This window comes from Glycine max, chromosome 1, assembly GCF_000004515.6.
Source record: "Glycine max cultivar Williams 82 chromosome 1, Glycine_max_v4.0, whole genome shotgun sequence".
NCBI classification, from domain to species: Eukaryota; Viridiplantae; Streptophyta; class Magnoliopsida; order Fabales; family Fabaceae; genus Glycine; species Glycine max.
In genome coordinates this window covers 32,674,492-32,698,047 of record NC_016088.4, presented here as the reverse complement: position 1 = coordinate 32,698,047, position 23,556 = coordinate 32,674,492, and the positions used below count along the sequence as shown (strand labels likewise).

Sequence of the window (23,556 nt, the reverse complement as noted above, 5' to 3'; positions counted from 1 at the left end):
CTTTTCAAATTGTGTTGATCGCTTTTGAGAGTACGTACAAAACTCATATCAATTGGACGTGAGTGTTAATTATACTCAACGTATAACACTGATTAATATATTGAATGGATGCTCTTAGTTTTAGCGAGTTGGGCGCTAGTTAATAATTAACAAAGCTTTTCCCTCTTTGAGTGTGGAGGATGTAGATAATTGTTAAGTCCTTTGATAACATTGATCCTGTCCACTTGTCATAAATTCATTAATTTATCAATAATTTATACTCATTGTTGATCATCAAAATCTAAGGTACATATGAATGGTCGTCCAGACCTTAATAACAAATTGGTCGACCAGACCTAACAGACTCAAAGATGTTCGATGACAACCTGATAGTCACACGTCGTTAGTGTAGGCATAGGAGACAAAGATGTTGTAGGATTGTGCGACCATGAACATGTTTAGGGTGGAGTGGCTAAATTAGGAAATTTGAATTGAATTCAAACCTTGGGGAGCATCTAAGCAATCAATAAACCATATTTTGATTGTGTATCAACTATATTTAAACTGTTAGATAATCGTAGTTGTTGATGACATTACTGTTGCCATCTCTATTACAGAACCATACATGGGATTTTCATCTCATATAACTCCCTGAAAGTCTTTAAAAAATCTAAGGACCAATTTGATTGGAAAATTTGAACACATTTAGGGTGGAGAAGGTGGAACATTTAGGATTTTAGGTCAGATTAGGAAAAAGAAAGAAAGAAAGCTACCATTCAATCATATCTATTTTTATTTAAATTGAGCATGTGTTCTATGCCTTGGATATGATTTCCTTTTAAAAAAATGATTTTAGTAGTTTTTAAACTATCACATATTATAAGTCAATTTTTTAACTTGGTATTAATGTTTTTTAAATCGCTAGAAATAACATCTTAAAACTTTAACGAGCACATGAATATTTAACAAATCTAAGCTAATGACATAAACAATTTAATTTATGAAGGACCTATAATAATTTTTTCATTAAAGATCTAATGTAAAATTTACTAATTTATTATGGATATAAAATAAATATATTTTAGTCATAAAAGAAATCAATTTCCGACTAAATTTTATCATCCAACTAGTTGAGCACTAATTCCAAAACAAAATCCAACGCCCCACAACTAAAAGCAAACGAAATGGTGCAGATACTCTTGCAAAAGTACTTCTGCTACCAACAATTATAATCCAAAGATGCACTTACAACCGGCGTTTTCCGTGGAAACAAAAAAAGGGTCTCTCGTCTAAACCCAAACCGCCCCATCCCACAAAAGAAAAATTCCCTTTGTATTCTTAGAATTTGCATCTTTGATTCTTTATCTATCTTGCTCAGGGCAACGTGGGAACATAGGATTTGTCAAACCCATCCGACAAACATGGAGTACCGCAACAAACTCGTTCTCGCCCCTATGGTTCGCGTTGTGAGTTCAACTTCCTTGACTTCTCTCAATACTAAACAACCGTTTTTGCTAATTCCAACACTCAAATCATTTCACTTCTGTTTTTGTGTTTTTAACCTTTTTGTTTGGTAGGGCACTCTCCCATTTAGATTACTAGCTGCTCAATATGGTGCAGATATCACTTACGGCGAGGAAATCATTGACCACAAGATGCTCAAGTGCGACCGCCAAATCAACGGTACACAACCACTACGCCTCTTGCTTCTTCAATTGCACTCTCTTATATTAACAAATGTTAAATAAATTATGCAGAATTTAATTCTAATGTTGCATTGTATTCCTCTTTTATGTTTTAGTAATAGTGGTACTTGTTCACATTATGAAATAAAATTGTGATGTCTCTTGATGATAAATGTAAATATTTATTTATTTATTTAATATGAGGGTTAGAGTTAGACATCAATTGTTAAGAGGTTGATGGGAGAATTTGGAGATATATACCTGTTGTTTTTCTTATTTAGCTTTGGTTTACTAAGAAACCTATTTTGTAAATTCTTTGTCAGAACTCATTGGATCCACTGATTTTGTGGAGAAGGGGACAAAAAATGTTGTGTTTAGAACCTGCGATGAAGAAAAGGATACGGTTGTATTTCAAATAGGCACATCAGATGCTGTGAGGGCCCTAGCTACTGCTCAGTTAGTGTAAGTTAATTGTGTATTTTGTTTCCCTTTTTACACTGAAGTTGATATGTGATTTTGCTTTTTACTTTTTTAAGTTAAATATGTGTGCATTGTTAGCTGTGCTATTTTTATGTGGTAGGTTTCTCACTGGGGTCAGTTATGCCATGTAGGAAATAACCTCACCCAGTGAGCTATGGCTTGTTGATATTGTTGTTGTTGGCTCTTTATGTTTTTTTTATTCTTAGTATATATACTGAAAACCTGTTTACATATATAGATTAAAAATGTTGCAATCTTAGTCATTGTCATGATTGGCTGAAAGATATTTTCTTCTTCCCATTCAAAATATAGAGACCCACTTAATTGTTATAAAATTCTATGATAAAGGATGAATGTTTTCTTATGCCCACCAAAGTTGCTATGCAGGATCAATACATGTAGCTTTTTTTTACATTGAACAAGTAATTTATTTAAGTGTATATTTTGTTTTCTTTTCCTATGTTTATATGTTTGGCTAGATGTTTGACTTGCAGGTGTAATGATGTTGCTGCTGTAGATATTAACATGGGTTGCCCGAAGTCATTTTCTGTGAGTGGTGGGATGGGTGCTGCTCTGTTGTCCAAACCAGAGCTTATTCATGATGTAAGTCTATAATCTGTTGTTTTTCTGATTGTGCTTTTCAAATGTGTTTGAATCCATTCTCTTTAAAAATCCAGATCTTAACAACATTAAGGAGGAATTTGAACACACCAGTAACATGTAAGATTCGACTTCTAAAATCGCCACATGATACCGTGGAATTAGCCAGACGAATTGAGAAAACTGGTGTTTCTGCTCTTGCAGTCCATGGAAGGTAAAATCTCCAAGTCCTGTCCCTTTTCCTGGACCTTTGTTTCTCTAGTGTGAACAAATATTGTCATTTTGTTTTCATGAGGCAGTTATTCTCATTGATGGTTGCATAGACAATATTTCCCTTAGGTTCTTATAAAAGATATGTGTTTTTTTATGTTGTCCATTGACTATGTTATGCAACTTTTCTCTTTTATCTGGGCCTGGGATGATATACAATGTTTGGTAGAAGGCATGACAGAGGCATATTTAACTGTTTTCAAATCAGTCAAAGCAGGATAATACTTTGATGATATGTTACTCCAATTGCGATGGATAAAATTTTCAAATAATTAGGATATGGAGAATTACAGGGAGAGCATGAAACGACAAAAGCCTTGTTCCACTTGGTGAGTGCAGCAACATGGATTGTCTGATGCCCCTAGGCTTCACTAAAAAACAAATCCTCTGTATTATTATTCTCCATGAGATCCTTTTAACAACTTCCTGGTCTTTCTTGGTCTCCCTTTCTCTATTTTTAACTGTCATAACTGCTCCAAATTCAGTTTCCATCATAATAGTGTTGTCTTACTCTTAGCAGAACCTTACCATGGTAGAAAACTCATTTGTGGGAGTTTTATCTTAACTTTAGCGAGTATTTGTTCCCTTATTTAATAAGGATTGGGAGTTTAGTACATAATATAAGTCCTAAATCCTATACACCAAAGTTTTTTCCTGCTAGGTGAGGTTGCCTATATGAATCACATGATGTCATTCGCTTGGTTAAATACTAGATTTTGAGATATTATGTACCATGAGATCCCTCTTAACTTCCCCCAATGTCTTTCGTGGTCTCCTTTTTCTTGTTTTCACTTGACTAAAAATCATGCAATCTAATCTCCTCACTAGTTCTTCTATTGGCCTTCTTTATACATGATCAAATCACCTTCACTGATTTTTTGTCATCTTTTTCTCAATCGATGCTACACTAATATCTCCTCATATACAATCATTTCGTATCTTGTCTTATGTGGCCACACATCTAGCCTAACATTCTCATTTCTACTACTCCCACTTCATTTTTATGTTGTTCCTTTAAAGCCCAGCACTGACTACCATAGAGTACCTAAATCCTATACAACAACAACAACAACCACGCCTTATCCCACTAGGTGGGGTCGGCTACATGGATCAACTTCCGCCATAATGTTCTATCAAGTACCATACTTCTATCCAAATCATTAAGTTCGAGATCCTTCTTGATAACCTCTCTTATAGTCTTTTTGGGTCTTCCTCTGCCTCGAATTGTTTGCCTTCTCTCCATCTGGTCTACTCTCCTCACTACAGAGTCTACCGGTCTTCTCTCTACATGCCCAAACCACCTAAGTCTATTTTCCACCATCTTCTCTACAATAGGCGCTACTCCAACCCTCTCTCTAATAGCTTCGTTTCTAATTTTATCCTGTCGAGTCTTACCACACATCCACCGCAACATCCTCATCTCCGCTACACCTACTTTATTCTCATGTTGGCTCTTGACCGCCCAACATTCTGTTCCGTACAAAATCGCCGGTCTTACCGCAGTCCGATAAAACTTTCCCTTTAGCTTGATCGGTACCTTTGCATCACATAACACCCCCGATGCTTTTCTCCATTTCATCCATCCTGCTTGAATGCGATGATTCACATCCCCTTCAATTTCTCCATCATCCTGTATTACAGACCCAAGATATTTAAACCGTGTGACTTGAGGGATAATATGGTCTCCTATTTTCACCTCTGAGTTAGAAACCCTCCTTCTTTTGTTGAACTTACATTCCATATACTCCGATTTGCTTCTGCTTAGGCGAAAGCCATGTGTTTCTAGAGCTCGTCTCCAAGTTTCCAACCTCTCATTCAACTCCTCCCTCGACTCTCCAAGGAGGACTATGTCATCTGCAAAAAGCATGCATCTCGGCGCTATCTCTTGGATTTGTTCCGTGAGGACATCCAGAATTAAGGTAAAAAGGTAGGGGCTAAGGGTTGACCCTTGATGCAAACCAATTGTGATGGGAAAATCGTCTGACTCTCCACCCTGTGTCCTAACACTAGTCGATACCCTATCATACATATCTTGGATAGCTCGAATATATGCAACCCTAACCCCTTTCTTCTCTAGAGCTTTCCACAAAATCTCTCTAGGCACTCTATCATACGCTTTCTCCAAGTCAATAAAAATCAAGTGCAAGTCTTGTTGGTCCATGCGATATTGCTCCATCACCCGCCGTAATAAATAAATCGCTTCCATGGTCGACCTTCCCGGCATGAAACCAAATTGATTCTCAGTAACTTGAGTCTCCTTTCTTAATCTCCGTTCGATCACTCTTCCCATAATTTCATGGTATGACTCATGAGCTTGATTCCCCTATAATTTGCACAATTTTGTATATCCCCTTGTTCTTATAGATTGGCACTAACGTGCTTCTCCTCCATTCCTCCGGCATGCGTTTTGACCTCATAATTTCGTTAAAGAGTTCGGTGAGCCACTCAAGACCTCTATCTCCAAGAGTTTTCCACACTTCAATAGGTATGTTGTCTGGCCCCACCGCCTTACCATTACTCATTCTTTTCAACGCTTCCTTTACTTCCTGTTTCTGAATCCGACGATAGTACTTATAGTTCCGGTCCTCTTCTCTTGTGTCTAGACTGCTAGAGTCATATCCATATCCATCATTAAATAAGTTGTGGAAATACGCCTTCCACCTTTCCTTGATATCTTTTTCATGCACTAAGACTTTGCCTTCTTCATCCTTAACACACTTTACTTGATCCAAATCTCTAGTCTTCCTCTCTCTACCCTTAGCAAGCCTATATATAGATCTTTCTCCGTCCCTGGTTCCTAGAGCTTGGTATAGTCCGTCAAAAGCTTGGGCTCTTGCCTCACTCACCGCCTTTTTGGTTTCATTTCTAGCTATCTTATACTTATCCCAAGTTTCAGAATTTCTACACCTAGACCACTCCTTGAAACACTCCTTTTTTACTCTAACTTTGCTCTGAACATTTTCATTCCACCACCACGATTCTTTACCCCTAAGTCCAAAACCTCTAGATTCACCCAACGTCTCTTTAGCCACTTTAATAATCTCTTGGGACATCTTGTTCCACATATCATTTGCACTTCCTTGTGATTGTCCACACCATCCTCCCATATCTTTTGTTGGAAGATTCCTTGTTTCTCACCCTTCAAGTGCCACCATTTGATCCTTGGTGCTACCATAGGACTTCTTCTCTTTGCCCTATCTCTAATTCTTACATCCATAACCAAAACTCTATGTTGGGTAGTCAAGCTCTCTCCCGGGATAACTTTACAGTTCAAGCAATACTTCCTATCAGACTTCCTGATAAGGAAGAAATCTATCTGAGAACATGTCCCTCCACTTTTGTAAGTGATAAGATGTTCCTCTCTTTTCTTAAACCATGTATTGGCTATAGAAAGATCCAAAGCCTCCGAAAACTCCAAGATCGATTTACCCTCCCCATTCATCTCCCCTAGGCCAAAACCCCCATGCACCCCCTCAAAACCTCTATCCACACTACCTACATGTCCATTGAGATCCCTTCCTAGGAAAACTTTCTCTCCTTGGGGTATATCCTGAAGTACCCCTTCTAGATCCTCCCAAAATTTTACCTTAAAGTGTTCTGCTAACCCAACCTGTGGTGCGTACCCACTAATAACATTAAAGGTGTCCTGTCCCACTACCAATTTTAAGGCTATGATGCGATCTCCTACTCTTCTTACATCTACGACATCCTTCTTCCACTCCTTGTCCACAATAATCCCTACCCCATTTCTTGATCTGATTTTTCCCGTATACCACAGCTTAAATCCCGAGTTGTCTAATTCTTTCGCTTTTTCACCTGTCCACTTAGTTTCTTGTAGGCACATAAAATTGATCTTCCTCCTCACCATAACATCCACTATTTCCATAGATTTTTCAGTAAGTGTGCCTATATTCCATGTACCAAAGCGAATCCTCCTGTCATGAACTAGCTTCTTTACCCACACCCGTTCACGAAAATGTGGGAACCCTTGCTTACTTTTCACTACATCCGGGCGGCGATGCAATGGCCCTTGCTCTTTTGACACTGTACTCGAGCCATACAGCGCGTTGTTTCCGGGCAACGACCTAGCATTCACATTATTACGTAATTGATCCATGTCATAGAGATTCGACAAAGTTTTACGTTGGCTGTCGACAGCCTAACACAACCCTCTCCTTTTATCCGGGCTTGGGACCAGCTAAGAATAGCAAAGCTAACCTAGGAATGGAAGATAGAGGGTGGGGATACGTGCTCTCACTTCCTATCCATGACCTGGACTGGAATCCTAAACTGGTGGAATGCCAGTTTTGTTGAAACTCTTTTTGTTAGTCTTTCCATATTCTTTGCTTTTCATTCATAGACTTGGACCCTGTTTTTTTAACAAAAGCATATTCTTTAAGGTAAACTAGCCTGAGATTCCAGAGACATACTGAGTACAAACAATATCACATGTGCAACTTAGGCTTATTTATCATTTTTGAAAATTTGATGCTTAAGAACTAAAAAATAATGTAGCACTTTCATTTACTAGCATGCATATTTCAAAAGCAATGTAGAATTAGATCACAGATATGATTATTCTTTTATCTTTGTTGCATTAAAACATGCTGTTAGTAGTTAGTTAGGAGGAAAGAAAGGGGACATTAGTTAAGACAGCATATTAGTTAGTTAGAGGGGGTCAATGTGATAAGTAAATAATGGGGTGTAGGCGAAGCAGATACTCATTCTATGTTGTATCAATCGGGAGAATTGAGCTTTAGTTTTGTTGTGGAGGGATTTGGGAAGGGGAAACCATTGGAGGATGATAATTCTCTCTCCTATTTCTGTTCAATTTCATTTAATCACTAATATTAATCTTTGGTTATTAACACATGTTCACTTTTTTCCTTGTTGATCTATTTACAGAAAAGTCCCAGATAGGCCCAGAGATCCTGCTAAGTGGAATGAAATCGCTGATGTTGTGTCAGCATTATCTATTCCAGTTATAGCAAATGGTGATGTTTTTGAGTATGATGATTTTGAACGCATTAAATCTGCCACAGGTAGCTGAAAAGAATTCTCCTAGACTTCAACTGAATTTTGAGTTATGTTTTGTTAGAATAGTATTTTGTATATAATGTGCAGTGCAGTGAAACAAATGCTAAATGCAGTTGATTTTTATCATAAATTTTAGGGACCTGAGTTGCCTGGTCTGTATTTAGTTATGTTGCAACCTAATCCTTGTCCTTGTTAATGAGTTCTCTACAAGCTCAATATTCATGTGGCTTACCAGGGTATATCAGATTGCTTGCTGGATATCACTCATGGATCCACCAAAATAACTCATGAGGCTCATATAAATCCGATTCTAGGAAAGTTAGGCTAAGTAAGCATTTGAATTGAATGTCATATAAGAAGAAAGTATTGGTTATCATGTTTTATGGGAATTTATTTTTGATCTTGATGATTACTATTGTATCAAATATACAGTATTCATTTCTACTTCTTTTTCCTGTAATGGTAGACTAGCTATGTAGCTATTCATTTTTCATATTTAATTTCTAATTGACACTGGTATGACATAAGGTGCCTCGTCAGTGATGGTTGCCAGAGGGGCACTCTGGAATGCTTCAATGTTTTCGCCTGAAGGCAAAGTTTCTTATGAAGCTGTGAAAAGAGAATATATTAGGAAGGTAATGTAATTTTTTGGTTCTACTTTAACTACAATGCTTTTTATGACCTTATGTTCTTTACCTAGAGATGGGTGAAAATCTTATGAGTATGCAGTTTCTAAACCCAGACAGATTTCTTTTTTTTTTTTTCATTCTTGTTCTATTTCCCATGCTTATATTGGTGGAGGGTGTTGAGCTTCTGGATGTCATGGGTACTAACTACTAATGTTACTATTTTGTGCTTTTGATATCAGTGCATCTTGTGGGATAACGATTTAAAAAGCACCAAGCATACATTAAAGGAAATGATAATGCATTATTCTTGCCTAGAACTGCCTGAAGGGAAGGCTGTGATCAAATCAGAGTCCATGGCTGATCTAGCGTAAGTTAATTTTTCTTTATCACTTGCCTTCGTGCTTGCAATGTATACTAGGTGTTGACTATATAACAGTATAATCAATTGTCACATTTTTTTTTTGTTATACTCCAATTACTTTTCAGTGACTTTACACTATCATTTGTAAACAAATAAACTCAGGTAAGAAAAGGAAGAACCGAAAGAAGATCTCTAGTTGAGCCTTAATGCCTTTGCTATTCAGAGAAATGTCCCACTCTTGGCACACAATCTCTATGATAGGTTCCTAAACGTGCTATATCTATAGAATCAATATCCCCAGTTCCTTTGGAGATTACTTGATTATGGGATTGCATCCTAGTATAACTGTCATGCTTTCTCTTTTAGCCTCCCTCCCTGTCCTCGCTTGACATCTTTAAGCCTTCTTTGTTACCTAGAAAATAATAATAGTATAGTCAATAATATTTCCTGTGTCCAATTATGGGGCATGGATAGCATTTACCTAGCATTCCCTACAATGATAGATGCATATTAGACATGAATACTTTTTTTGTATAATGAAAATATTCCCTACTTGATTCTGGGATTGCATCCTAGTCTGGCCATTTTGCTTTCTCTTTAGGCCACCCTTCCCCTCTTCACGTGACATTTTTAGACCTTTGACCAAAATAATAATAATAGCTATTTGCTTATTTCCTATGTGTTGAATGAGGGTTTGTATAAAATTTATCTGGCATTTTAAACGTGATTTTTTTTTTTTTTTTTTGTATAATGGACATATTTTAAAACTAATGGAGGATAAAGAAAATTAACCTTCCTTACAGGAACTGCACAATAAGGAAAGGGAAACAGTATAAGAAATAAGATCTTGTCAATCCCACTGCAGGCCGAACAATGAGACTGCTTAAAAAATCATGTGCTTAACACCACAAAGGCTATGAAAATATGCCTGTCATATTGTAAACCTATACAGAATTTTCTTTAGAAAAACAAAGCATTTCTGTTCAACCTTTGACACCAAATGGTGACACAAATATAATATCTTGCCATAAAATTTACCCTTTTTTGCTTGGCCAAAACCCCTTGAAAATGCTAAAAATAAAAGGAAAAAAATTCAAATTCTTAAGGGTTTACCAAAAAAAACTTCGTACTCCATTGCCCAGAGGCTCTTCGCTATGCGAAGGTATGGGGGAGGGATGTTGTACTCAGCCTTACCCTTGCATATGCAAAGAGGTCGTTTCCGGATTCGAACCTATGACCAACAAGTCACCAAGGCACAAGATTCACTTAAAATCCTCCTCCATATAACTAGTTGCTGGCGGCTGGGCAAATTAGAAACAGATGATTGGTGGTTACTAGACTAGACAACACATGACATATATCAGGAGACAGCCTCCTATGAGGCTATGACAAATAGCATTTCAACGTATCATTAACATTGATCTTATCAAATATTGTTGTCCGAATAAAGGATTACTCTCTTAGAAAAAGCCTTATAGATCTAAAAGGGATAATTAAAGAAGGATTTTTTCTGTACTAGAACATGGTTAACAAACTGGGAGGCAGACTTATGAGGAAACATACCAGATAAATCAAGAGTCCTAAGCCTCTTTTCTAAATCCACAAACAACTGAAAAGTCGAGGCAAAAGGTATACCAATCACTGGCTTTGTCAATCGAAGTTCCTGCCAAATGGAAGTTTCAGCACATGGGGCAGTTCTGATACCCTAGTGATATGCGTATCCTAACTTTCCCCTATTTTCAAAACAAAAAGAAAGGCTTCATCAATCTAGTGATAATATAATTTGGAAAAACCTGAGGTTGTCTCTTCCTAGATACAATTTTATGTTAAGGAAAAGGAAGCTGTGGTTAATGGGTAATTATATGTATGTAGTTTTCAAACTCTTAATCTTTTACTTACCCCCTCCCCAGAAAAGATAGTTCTTCCATTCTCTTTTTAATTTTAAATATGAAAATAAAAATAAAGAGGATTGACATGCACTCCTCCACATGTAAATAATTGGTATACTTTGTGGAATACATATTACAACCCCAAGTATTGACCTCTTCATGTGATTGGTTGGACATAGGTTCAACGTTTTACCAAAAAGAGTAGGTTTACTTGATTTATGTTACTTAAAGGGCTTTGGTTGGTGTCTTCCAAGTTCCAACTCTCACGGCCTGTTTGGTACAAGGCATTATAGTATGAGTTTATATTATATGACTCAATTTTATCGACTGTTTTTGGTGTGACATATGATTGGATAATGTTATCCAGTTTCACCCAATTTTATCCTATATGATTATAGGATAAACTTATCAAGCACTAGTGTGATAAAACCTGATAGGATTATTTTATATTAGGTTGGTCAAAAGAATCTCTATTTCAACTCAACCTTATCCTTCCACCACCATCATCATCACTCAACAGTCACAGTCATGTGCATCAAACATTGAATAGTATGAAAGTTTATAATGTAACTTACACTATAGTATTATACTATCTAGCATTATGTTATTGGGTCTTACTGTATGAAAGATAGTGGATTATTTCAAGAAAAACTAAAGTATATTGGATCAAATCAATGAAAACATCTATTGATTCGTCATTTTTTTTTATTTTTTTATTTTATCAGCAAATGTTAGTTCATCTTTTTTGTTAGCAGAGGAGATCAAACCCGTGATCTTTCTCCTCTTTCCTTTTCCGTTAACCATTCAACCCACCTTATATCTCCCTATTGATTCCTCGTGTGTTCATTTTTATCTTTGAAAATTTCTTCTTCCTTTTCTAAGAATGCAGATGAATCCACTATCCACTTATTGTTACTGGACATAATTTTGCATGAAGTTTACCGTTTGGCCTTTTTCCTACTTGTTATTAAGGCTCCATTTGTTTATGGAAAATGATTTGGGATTATATTAATGATGTTTGCTTTTCCATGTTGCACAATCACTAATAATTCTACAACTACATATATGTATTCCTTGTACTTAAGGATCTACGAAATCCTAACCCAATCTCTTACATATGTAAGGGAAACTCTATTTTGTACTGTATAGGATCTGTAAGCAACCCTGTCTGTGGTATTTGTTAAGTAAAGTTCTAACAATGCATTTTTCATGGAAATATTGGCATAAATCTTAATTGATGTTTGCTAGTCACAATTTTCTGAATGGTTTCTTAAAATTAAATTTCTTTATTTCCTTCTTCACTGATGAGAAGCCTGGGCTTGAGTTTGATTTGGCCTGGTTAGCTGGGTCCAATTCTGCTTGAGAGCAGTGTTGTTAAATGGCCGCCATGGCGGAGTTGCGTAGCAGATTTTTGAAAAAACGCCACCGCTATGCGGTGGCGTGGCGGGTTGAAGATGGCGGTGCCATGGCGGCCGCCATAGCCATGGCAGTCATGGCGGACATGGCGGCGAGGCGGAAAATGGCAGAATTTTTTTTTTGTCCGCGGTAGGAGTTGGGCTGACCCGACCTTACCTGGTAACTTAATGAAAAGCACGACCCCTCAAAGCTTTCAGAACGCAGCTGCGACCCCTCCAAGCTTCAACACAAATTGCGACCCCGGAACCCAGCTGCAACCCCTGTAACCAGCCACGACACCCCACACCCACGCGTGACCCGCTGCACATAACAACCAGCAGCGACGACCCACGGCGTGAACGGCGGCGACGAGCACGGCGTGAACGACGGCGACGACCCACACGCAGAACATCGCGATCCAACTCTGTTGGGCATCTTGAAGCTTTATTTTTTTTTGGTTTTGTTTTTGCTGTTTGACACCCCTTTTTTCTGTCTGTAACTTTTTTTCCCTTTTTCTATTTGACACCCTCTTTTTACTTTCGACAATTCCATTTTTATTTTTTTTTTCTATTTGACACCACAATTTTTTTTGTTCAGTCCTCTTTTAAATGGCTGAACCATCATCCGATGCTGCTACTGCAAGTGCAATGAGGAAAAATAAGATAGACCTAGGCTGGAAATATTGTCATTCACTGGTGGAAGGAGATACAAACACCATTGTTTGTAATTTCTGTGGAAAAATCACAAAGGGAGGAATAACCTGAGCCAAACAACACCTGATTGGGAAGTCGGGTAACGTTGCAGCTTGCAAGAAAACTCCACCAAATGTAGTCAAAGAGTTGAAGGAATATATGGCTACCAAAAAAAGTGGGACCACTTACAGTACTTCTGGCAGTGGTAATATGGAAAATATAAGAGATTTTGAATTTGGTGAACCAATTGGATTTGATGGAAGTGAAGAAGATGAGTTTGCGGACTCTTGTAATGTTACTGCAAGTGCAAAGACAAAGTGTGGAACTAAAAAAGGACCAATGGACAAATTTTGTAAGAATTCAGAAAATGCAATCAATCGGAGAAAAATGGAGATGTTGAGACAAATGAACATAAGAGAGTCAATGGATAAGAATGAAGTATTGAAGGTGCATCAACATATTGCTCGCTTTTGGTACCAAGCAGGTTTGTCATTCAACCTCATTAAATTGAAAAGCTTTGAGAATATGGTTGCAGCCATTGGTCAATATGGGCCATATTTGCCAATTCCTAGCTATCATGACATCAGAGTTCCACTCCTAAAGAAGGAAGTTGAATATACTGAAAATTTGATGAAAGGCCATAGGGAGCAATGGGTCAAGTATGGTTGTACTATTATGTCCGATGCATGGACTGATCGGAAACAAAGATGCATAATTAAATTTTTGATTAACTCTCAAGCTGGTACCATGTTTTTGAAGTCTGTTGATGACTCTGATTTTGTAAAGACAGGTGAAAAGCTTTTTGAGTTGCTTGATGCCATTGTGGAGGAAGTTGGAGAAGAGAATGTTGTTCAAGTTGTAACCGACAATGGGAGCAACTATGTTTTAGCGGGTAAGTTGTTGGAGGAGAAAAAGAAACATATTTATTGGACTCCTTGTGCAGCTCATTGTATTGATTTGATGCTTGAAGATATTGGGAAGCTTCCCTTGATAAGAAAGACAATTAGAAGGGCAATTAATCTAGTTGAGTTTATCTATGCCCATTCTAGTACCTTAAGTTTGTTGAGAAATTTTACAAACAAGAGGGAATTGGTGAGACATGCTATTACTAGATTTGTCACTTCTTATCTAACCTTGGAAAGGTTCCACAAAGAGAAAGCAAATATTAGAAAGATGTTTACTTCTGATGAATGGACCTTGAACAAGCTATCTAAGGAGCCTAAGGGAAAAGAAGCTGCAAAGGTAGTTCTCATGCCTTCTTTTTGGAATAGTGTGGTTTACACTCTTAAAGTCATGGCTCCACTTGTGAAAGTGCTTCGTCTTGTGGATGGTGAAAAGAAACCAACCATGGGCTATATTTATGAAGCAATGGACAAGGCAAAAGAAATAATTATCAAGTCTTTCAACAACAATGAAAGCAAGTACAAAGATGTGTTTGCAATCATTGATAAAAGATGGAATTGTCAGCTTCATAGGCCATTGCATGCAGCTGCCCACTTCTTAAATCCAAAGTTCTTTTATGACAACACTGACTTGGAGTTTGATTTTGAGGTCACCAATGGTTTGTTTGAGTGCATTATGAAGTTGATTCCACAATTTGATATGCAACAGAAATTTCTAACCGAGTTGCATCTTTACAAGATTGGTGCTGAACACTTTGGTCCTGACTTTGCAATGGCTCAAAGGAAAACTCATTCTCCTAGTAAGAAACTTTTACCATATGACAAATACAAATACCATACTATTTTTTTATGTATTAGTGTTATAATTCAGAATTCTAACTTCTAAGTTATGCTCTTGGTTGGTAATTGGTATTGCAGCATATTGGTGGCGAATGTTTGGGTCACAAACTCCAAATTTGCAAAAGCTAGCTATTAAAATTTTGAGTTTGACTTGCAGTGCTTCAGGATGTGAAAGAAATTGGAGTGTGTTTGAGCAAGTAATTGTGACAAAACTCTAACTATACTTTTTAATTTTATTTAATTTGGATGATCAAGTTTTATTTGGAGTATATTTGAGATTGAAATCAACATTTATTTGTTATGTTGTAGATTCATTCCAAAAAAAGAAATAAGCTTGAGCACAAGAGGTTGCATGATTTGGTGTTTGTCAAATACAACCAACAATTGAAGCAAAGATATAATGCAAGAGATGAAATTGATCCAATTTCTCTTAATAATATTGATGTGTGCAATGAATGGCTCGTGGGAGAGATGGATCAAGATGATGATAATGATGTTGGAAATGATTTGGTATTTGAAGATGATGATGCTCTAAATTGGGCAACTGTGTATCAGGCTTCGGAGGTTGGAGAGTGTAGGATGTATACTAGGCAGAAAAAGCAAAAAACAAGTGTTGCTGCTGCCCAAACTTCTAAAAAATAGGCAATGGTTGTTGGATCTTCATCAAGGAAGCAAAAAACAATCCAAGAAAATGATGAAGATCTAGATTTTGAGGAGAATATTGATCTTGAATCTGAAGAAGAAGAAATCATGATCAATTTTGAGGCGTCTGATGGGGAAGAGGGAGAGGGAGAGGGAGATGCTCCATTACCATATGATAACAACGAAGATGATTATGTTGGGATTGGAGAAGATGATTAGAGTCTCAACCTTCACTTTGCACTTTGCATTATGTTTTTATCATTTTCTTATTTTGAACTCTTTAATGAGTTTATTTGGTGTTGGTACTTGATTATTGTATGAACTCATGAAACTTTTTTAGTTTATTTGAATGCAATCCTTTGTTTTTTTCAATTTCAATGAGTTTATATATATGTATTTTTTTTTTTGTCCGTCATGATATCCGCCATTTTTCGCTACGCCATCCGCCATATTTTTATTGCAGATTTTTGGCTTTTCGCCATGAACCGCCATCCGCCATTAACAACATTGCTTAAGAGTGAATAAAACATATTTTTTTACACAAGTAGCTTACCGGTCCTCATGATATGCATCTGCTCATAAAAAGAATTAATTTTATATCTGTCAGCTGGGGGCACTCTCTCCATAATGGTGATATAATGTCGCCCAAGAAGAAGAAAGACACTTTGTAGTAAAAGTTGGCTTTTGCTCTTTAACCTCTTTTTATCTCTTCTTAAATTTCAATTTTGCTTGTCTCCTTTTTTCTCCTAGATAATAGAAGTTTTAATCTTCTTGAGGCTTGTAACCATCTTCATATTTTGTTGGGTTTTTAAAGTATATATGACGATGCACTCTGATGTTTCAGGGAACTCTATGGGCAAAGAGAATACTACCAGTTAGTGAAACCTGGTTTTTTTTAATGTCTTTTGGAACATAAAAATTCAGGGTGAGGACATGGCTTCCCTGGTTTAGAATTTGGGCAGCTCCGAGTTTAGGAGGCACATTACAAGAAATTTACACAACTTACCAATTGATTATTCTTGAATTCGAACTCAAGTAACATGTTTGTCATGGATGGAGATAACTAGATGAGCTAAGCCCCACAAGCATGGATATGGATATTGTTATAGGCTTTATTCATGACTTGTAATTTTTTTATACATAATGTAATATTTATTGTAGAGGATTTTTTTTCTTTGGTAAAACATGAACAAAAATATGATTGACTGGTTCTGTATTTTACCCCTGATATTTTTAATAACCTGAAAATTAAATTAATTTTATTTCGTCACAAGTAAAAAGCTTTAAAAGAAATCTAACAATGTTTAATACAACAATTTTGACCTTTAAGTTGCCTTATGGAGAGCTTGTGCCTTTTCGTTTTCTTCCCCATACAACGAGTTGTGTAGTTTCTGTCCTACTTAAGCATGACAAACAAGTACTCCCATCCCGAGTTTGATGGAGAATTTTATTTTGATCGGGAATGAGTATGAATACAGATAATATCTGATTTTTAAAAATAGGTATGGGGATGGGTATATATGTCCCTCTCGTATCTATATCTGTTATGAGTAATAATTAAATTATTTTTATTTTATGTAACATATACATATATTACTTCATTAATTTTTTGTCATCTTTTGTCTTTTTAATTGAAGTGCATACTCATGTTACCTTGGATTTATTTTTATTACAGTGATTACTAGGTCATGACTGATTCTTATGTTTATTTGTTGATAGGATTAGAAGTTTGGGATTAGATATACATATGATAATATTTTTTTTCTTAAATAAATTTTGTGACACTTTCATATAAAATCAAATGTTTTGTTTTTTTCTTCTTAGAATTATTTTTTATGTTTTTATTTTGTTTTTTAAAATTACAAGGTGACTGGATATAGCCGATACCTGCTGTACAGAAATGTGGAACCAAAAATTAGAGTGTTGTTAGGTGCATCCAACATTATTGTTAATGCACCTAACATTTTAAAAAAAATGGCGAAATTGCCCTTGCTTGGTTTTTCTCTTACGGATCAACTTGATCCGTAAGTGACTTACGGATCAAGTTGATCCACTTACGGATCAAGTTGATCCACTTACGGATCAAGTTGATCCAGAAGTCTCTTACGGATCAACTTGATCTGTAAGAGAAAAAATAATAATTTATTAAATATACAGTATATTTAAAGATATTGTTTAAGGTTATTTTATACATATTAATAAAAATTAATAAATACATAAAAGATAATAATAATTTTATAAAATTAATATTATCATCATTAATTTATTTTTTATTTTTATAATTAATCATATCATTAATATTATAAAGAATATAAAAAAATAATTATTATTATATTAAAAATATTAGTACGTTATATAAAATAAGGATATTAGATAACGAATGATGTCCATTTTTTGTTTAATTTTTTTTACACCCTTTTCAACTTCTTTATTTTAATATTTAAAGTTATATTTCAAATTATTTTTTATTAGTTGGTAAACTAAGTTAACTAGACCATTTATAATAATTTACATATACTATAACTAAGTTAACTAGATCATTTTAATAACACGCGTGTATATAGACACAAATGGAATACACAATCAATGAAAATAAATAAAACTAACATTACTAATGAAAATAAATAAAATTAACAATACTCATGAAATGAGTTCATGTACAATATTTGTATATACATGGAATATCAATATAAAATATGTACATAAACTACGCCTGATCAGTGCGCCGCCTGCGTCTAGACCTAACATATACTAGATGGTCCTGTGTCACACTCCTAACCAATCTGAGGCATTCTTCAATCACCTCATGTGTCGATGAGTTAGGCGTGACCACCCCTAGACTTAGATGGCGCTCCAACCTCTCAACAATGTCATCACAAACTTCCTATTACATACAAAACGAATTGATTACACAAATTATTATGCAAATATTGAGGTAAATGACGTAAATTATTAGTATTACTTACCACTGCATGTCTAGGCTTCTCCGCAAATGTCGACGATGCTCCTGGCTCCAGCACGTGAGGGATATTCGTCTGCGGGGCCTGAGGGACGACTCGGGGCTGCGGGGCGTGAGCATGAGGCAGAGGATCTAATGCGTGACCTGGTGTCATGAAAGGATGGGAGATGCGGAAGAACCAGTCCATGTAGTCACTGGAACACGCCCCTGACACAACGCACACCTCACCTGTTGGAACAATATGATCCTCGTAGTGCATCCACCTGTCGTGTATATCATCATACGAGACCCATGAATCGACAGGAGGAGCAGAAATGGTCTGCGTGTAGCCAAACTGCCGCACGACCCTCTCCGGTCGGTAATAAACAACAACAGGCCCCCAGCGCAAGAGACCAGAATAGCACGATTTGGCGTGGAAGTCCCGAACCTCCCGGTGCTCTCCATAAGGGATCCAACAGACATCCGGAATCTGGAGTCGGTCCAGGCGCTCCCTATACGCTGGCGTACGAATGCTCTTCACGGTCTTCTTGGTCGCAATCCACCTACACGCACGTGGAGAATCCTTGTTGTACTCCTGATCAGTAGTGGAGTCCGCGATCAACGGAAAGTGCTCGTAAATTCAGCATTACAGATGTAACATCAAAATTATAAACATTAATAATGAAAGTGTAACAAAATTAAAAGTTGAACATTGTTGAGGCTGAACAAATAAAAAACATATTTGTTACCTACAACAGTGTGATGTAACTGCCAAGCTGTCGGCTGTGGCTCATAGATGCATCGTTCAGCTGGTCGTACATATGCACCAAAGCAGCCACTCCCCAAGCGTACCTCTCCGTCATACTAAGGTCACGAAGGGCCTCCAAGTAGACAACATGGACATTGGTTGCACTCTTGTTAGCAAACAGAGTGCAACCCAGAAGGTGAAGAAGATATGCGCGAGCCGCAGCTGTCCAATGACCTGCCTGGCATCGGCGCTCATATATATCACGTACCCATTGCAGGCGTACGTACGTGCCCCTATTTAAGGGACCTATAAGGGAGAGAACTAACTAGGCTTTTAGCAATAATCCCCAAGGTAGTCATATCTCCACGTGCAAGGGCTCAAAAGCGTGTAAGTCGCCAATCACTGGAAGATGGAGAAGCGAGGAGACATCGTCCAATGTGATGGTGAGCTCTCCCCCCGGGAGATGGAAACTAGACGTCTCCTGGTGCCACCGCTCCACAAACATGGACAAAAGTCTCTGATCGTCGATGTCTACCGAACACGCGATTAGAGAACTCAGTCCTATACCAGCAACAAGTTCCTCAATGGCAGGGACAGGCCTGCCTAAACTGTGGACCTTCCTCCCATGAGAGGATAGCTTCAATTCAGGACGCTCCTGAATTGAAGTATAAAGGAACGAAAAATTCGTTAAAATCATCATTTAAAGGAAAACTAATTACAAGTAACTAAAAATAAATAGTATAAATACCTCTCCCGTCCATACGCTGCAAGCAACGTGATTCGCATACAGGGTCAACACGGATGGGTCGCTCGGACCACCCGAAAATCCCTCATGCGCGTCCTCAGCAGCCTCTGCGCCTGTGTCCGTAGAAATGTCTGGCACAATGTCCTCCACAGCAACTGGTTCCTCCATCGGGTCATCCTGAACATCTAGCGCATGGATGACTGGCTCATCGACGTGATCCGCAGTCATAACGACTCGCTGCCTCCGTGCGGATGCAGTAGGTCGTCGACGCTGCGGAGCATCATCGGAATCATCACGATCTCCTCTGCCCACACCTCTGCTAGTAACCTGACCTAAGGCACGACCTAGTCCTCTGGTCCTAACCATGATCTGCAAATGAGTGACGCAAATTCAATCACCCATTTCATTCGCTCAAATTTTATTGACTAAAAGTCGCGCAAGCTGTCAGGCTTTCAAGAAAGGCATGTCAAGAAAAGCTACACATGTTAAGCTTTTATCGGGTTAGTTTTTATTCAGTACACTATATGATTGAATGGAAATTGATTATGGATCCTAATATTATTGATATTAGATGAACAAAGCCAAAGAAAGAAGAAATCAATCTTCTTGAAATGGAAGCAACTCCTCATCTTTTGGAAAATAAAAGCCTCACTTATGTGGACTGGTCAAGCTTTATGCTTATTCATTTGGTTCAACCTATAAAGGAAGTACATGGTCATAACTTAGTTAAAGGATACTCTATCCTTTATGAGCTATTTCTTTTCTAATACTGGCAGTGAAGTGCATTCCTATGAGCCCCAAGCAATATTAATTGAAATATTAACTACTAAGTAGTTTACCAAGTGTTTTTATGATTCATTCTAATATCTCATGCAAGTTGTGATTTTTTTAAACTTAAACGGTAAATTTATGGAAATGATTGTTGTATGACCAAAATTAATGTTTACTCCAATATGTTTTTGACTTGCTTTGCCATATTTCTATTTTTCTTCTTCTTCAGATTTGATCAAAATGCTTATTGCTCTAAAATTTGCATTGAAATGGAAAGTGTTTGATATAAAACCATTTGTGTGGAATAGTTGGTTCATCATTTGTGATATTATATTATAGCCGACCATGTGGCTTAGAGTTCTAAATAACTTAAGGTTTTGGGATAGTTGGTTCATGATTCCAAATGCATTTCTTCACATACAGGCTCAGAGGTTCTAAGCAAACTACCATCATGCCAAATTCCTAGTTCTATCATGTCAAATTCCTATTTTAATCCATTAATTGCAAGTATTTGCATCTATTTATCTATCTATCTATCTATCTATACCTATTGAGTTGTATGCCTGAACTGGAGAATTTGGATTTTCTATTTCTATTCATTGTTGTTCTCCTCTAATTAAATTGTTAGATATGAATTTAGGTACAAGAAGCTGCAGATTGCTTGGGTGCTGACTGTGTGCCTCGATATGTTGAGATGAAGCACATGGAAGTTGGCTTATAGGGATATCAATCATATTGGTCATAACTTAGTTAAAGGAAGTACATGGAAGTTGGCTTATATGAAGCACATGGAAGTTAGCTTATAGGAATATCAATCATATTAGTCATAACTTAGTTAAAGGAATGAATTTGTATGCAATCACATAAAAGACAATTACATATTCGCATTAAATCAAATAAAAGTATTTAGCAAATAATTAGCATACATTCATGGCAATTTGTATGAAATAGTAGATATTCATGACACTATTTATCAAATATTTAGCATACATTCAGAGGTATCAAATAATATTTGGCAATTTTTCAATTAAAATCAAACTGTGAGTTTTACGAATCACTTGATCCGTAAAGCTCCCAGCGATTTCCGACAACGGTTTCCGTCATCGTCGGCAACACTGGAGCAAAAAAGGGTAAGGTTCACGGTGCTTACCTCGACGGTGGACGCACTAACCTCCTCAACGATCGTTGCTCTTCGCAGAAGCTTCCTTGCAGCACCACCGCAACAATGGCGGCAACCTCCTCAACGAAGAAGAAGAAGAGGCACAAAGAAGACGCACAAGGAATAAAGAAGAAGACGCCCAAAGAATGAAGAAGAAGCAGGAAGAAGAAGAGTTGATCCGAAAGAAGAAGAAGCAGAAGCACAAACGCGGGGAGAGAGAGAGAGGTTTCATTTTAAAAAATAAATTAGTGAGGGAATTATGACCTTTTCACAATAATTGTTGGGTGCACCAGCAAAACTGCTGGGTACACCTAGCAGCACTCCAAAAACTATATATATGTAGGAAACGGGGATGTGTTTGGGGAGGCAGGAATGGGGAACCACATATCGGTTTCAGTCCCTTCCCATTGCCATCTTGTTTTGAATCAAAACACGCATGAGTTGTCGATTCGTGTCTGAGAGTTGGTGCAATTTGTATTTTGCATATTGGTGGTGTGATCACGTCACGCAAGTTATGTATCATACGTTAGCAACCCAAGCAGTTTTGCAAACGACGCATGTAGGCTGCTACTTTACTACAACAAGAAAAGTGTTTATGCTTCAATTTTCAATCATACATTAATTGGGGGTTTTTGCATGACCAAAGAAGATTCAGTTACTTGATTCTTGCATACTCATGCATGATTAAAGCAACAATTTAGGAAGATTCAAAGTTTGTCCGAGGAATAAAAAGATTCCCCAAATAATAGCTAGTTGTTTGATTCTTGCACACTCGTCTATGTTTCTTATTCACGTTTGTGTGATATTTGACTTTACATCTTTATTTGAGTTTGGAATACAAATGCAGTGAATTTATTTAACCAAAATTTCAATTTAGGTTTCAAAACCAATTCTAATTACTTTGCCTTTAATCCAATCTTTTCAAGTTCAGTAATCCATTATTAATGACTTATAGTTTTATTAAGTCAGTCTTACCGTAATAAGATTTAATAATTTATTTTAGCCAGTGTTTTCATCAAAGTTCCTATTTTTATGAAGTTTCTTTAACTAAATTATTATGGTTCTTAAATCTTAATCCATACTTACACAAATTTTTTAAACTTAATAGTGATTGTCCAAAGGACAAAAGTTGTGTCTCGCAAAGTTCTAGGCTTTTTGCTTCAAATCATCAAAGCCTCGTACCAAAACAAAAATTCATCATAGCACAACATATAAACACATTTTTTCTAGCTAATAATGAAGATAAAAACATATAAAATAGTAGTAGCATATAATTTTGTGACACAAAATGAGGCAAAAACATGAAGAAAAAAAAATCACACTTCAACATTCAAGCAACAAACTTTCACCAAGAACATCACTTTAAGGTCAAATTCTTCAAAAAGAGTTCACCAATCATCATATCAACATAATAACATAAAACAACTCACAAGTCTTCAAGACTAGTTTCATAAAGTTCCCCTTACCCAATACTTATATCTTGAGTCCTTCTCCAAAGCTCCTTTAAGAATGTGACTAATTCTCCAAAGCCAGCAACAAAAGCTTTCATTATTATTTTTTTCAATTTAAATTTTGTAATGTATGATTAATTTTTATAATAATTATCTTATAAGTTTTATTTGTAAGATAATTAGTATAAAAAAATAAACAAACTTACTAAGGAAAATTTTAAATTACACAAAGAAACTTACAAGTATATCTATCATAATTTTTATAATAATTATCTTATAAGTGGTATTTGTAAGATAATTAGTATAAAAATAAACAAATTTATTATACAAGGTAAATTTTAAA

General features: G+C 36.6%; 2 protein-coding genes across 6 annotated transcripts; both read left to right on the top strand.

Annotated features, from left to right (window-relative positions):
* Nucleotides 1-1,129: 1,129 nt before the first annotated feature.
* Nucleotides 1,130-22,531, top strand: LOC100791745 (tRNA-dihydrouridine(20) synthase [NAD(P)+]-like). Of its 5 annotated transcripts, none has more exons than XM_006573233.4 (10): nucleotides 1,146-1,259; nucleotides 1,358-1,445; nucleotides 1,557-1,662; nucleotides 1,988-2,126; nucleotides 2,639-2,747; nucleotides 2,822-2,958; nucleotides 7,920-8,056; nucleotides 8,580-8,686; nucleotides 8,920-9,047; nucleotides 21,244-22,531. In XM_006573233.4, the coding sequence occupies exons 1-10, from the start codon at nucleotides 1,219-1,221 to the stop codon at nucleotides 21,299-21,301; spliced, it is 1,050 nt and encodes a 349-aa protein (XP_006573296.1). In that variant the 5' UTR covers nucleotides 1,146-1,218; the 3' UTR covers nucleotides 21,302-22,531. The 5 variants fall into 5 exon arrangements, with proteins under 5 accessions (XP_040869726.1, XP_006573299.1, XP_006573296.1 ...); XM_006573235.3 differs by lacking the exon at nucleotides 21,244-22,531 and adding an exon at nucleotides 9,204-9,614 and having other exon boundaries at nucleotides 1,148-1,259; XM_006573234.4 differs by lacking the exon at nucleotides 21,244-22,531 and adding an exon at nucleotides 16,246-16,566 and having other exon boundaries at nucleotides 1,152-1,259.
* LOC102668653 (uncharacterized) lies at nucleotides 9,763-15,773 on the top strand. Its single transcript, XM_006573237.4, has 3 exons — nucleotides 9,763-14,719; nucleotides 14,838-14,956; nucleotides 15,069-15,773. Exons 1-3 carry the CDS (start codon nucleotides 13,177-13,179, stop codon nucleotides 15,399-15,401), a joined length of 1,995 nt encoding a protein of 664 aa, XP_006573300.1. The 5' UTR covers nucleotides 9,763-13,176; the 3' UTR covers nucleotides 15,402-15,773.
* Nucleotides 22,532-23,556: the final 1,025 nt, after the last annotated feature.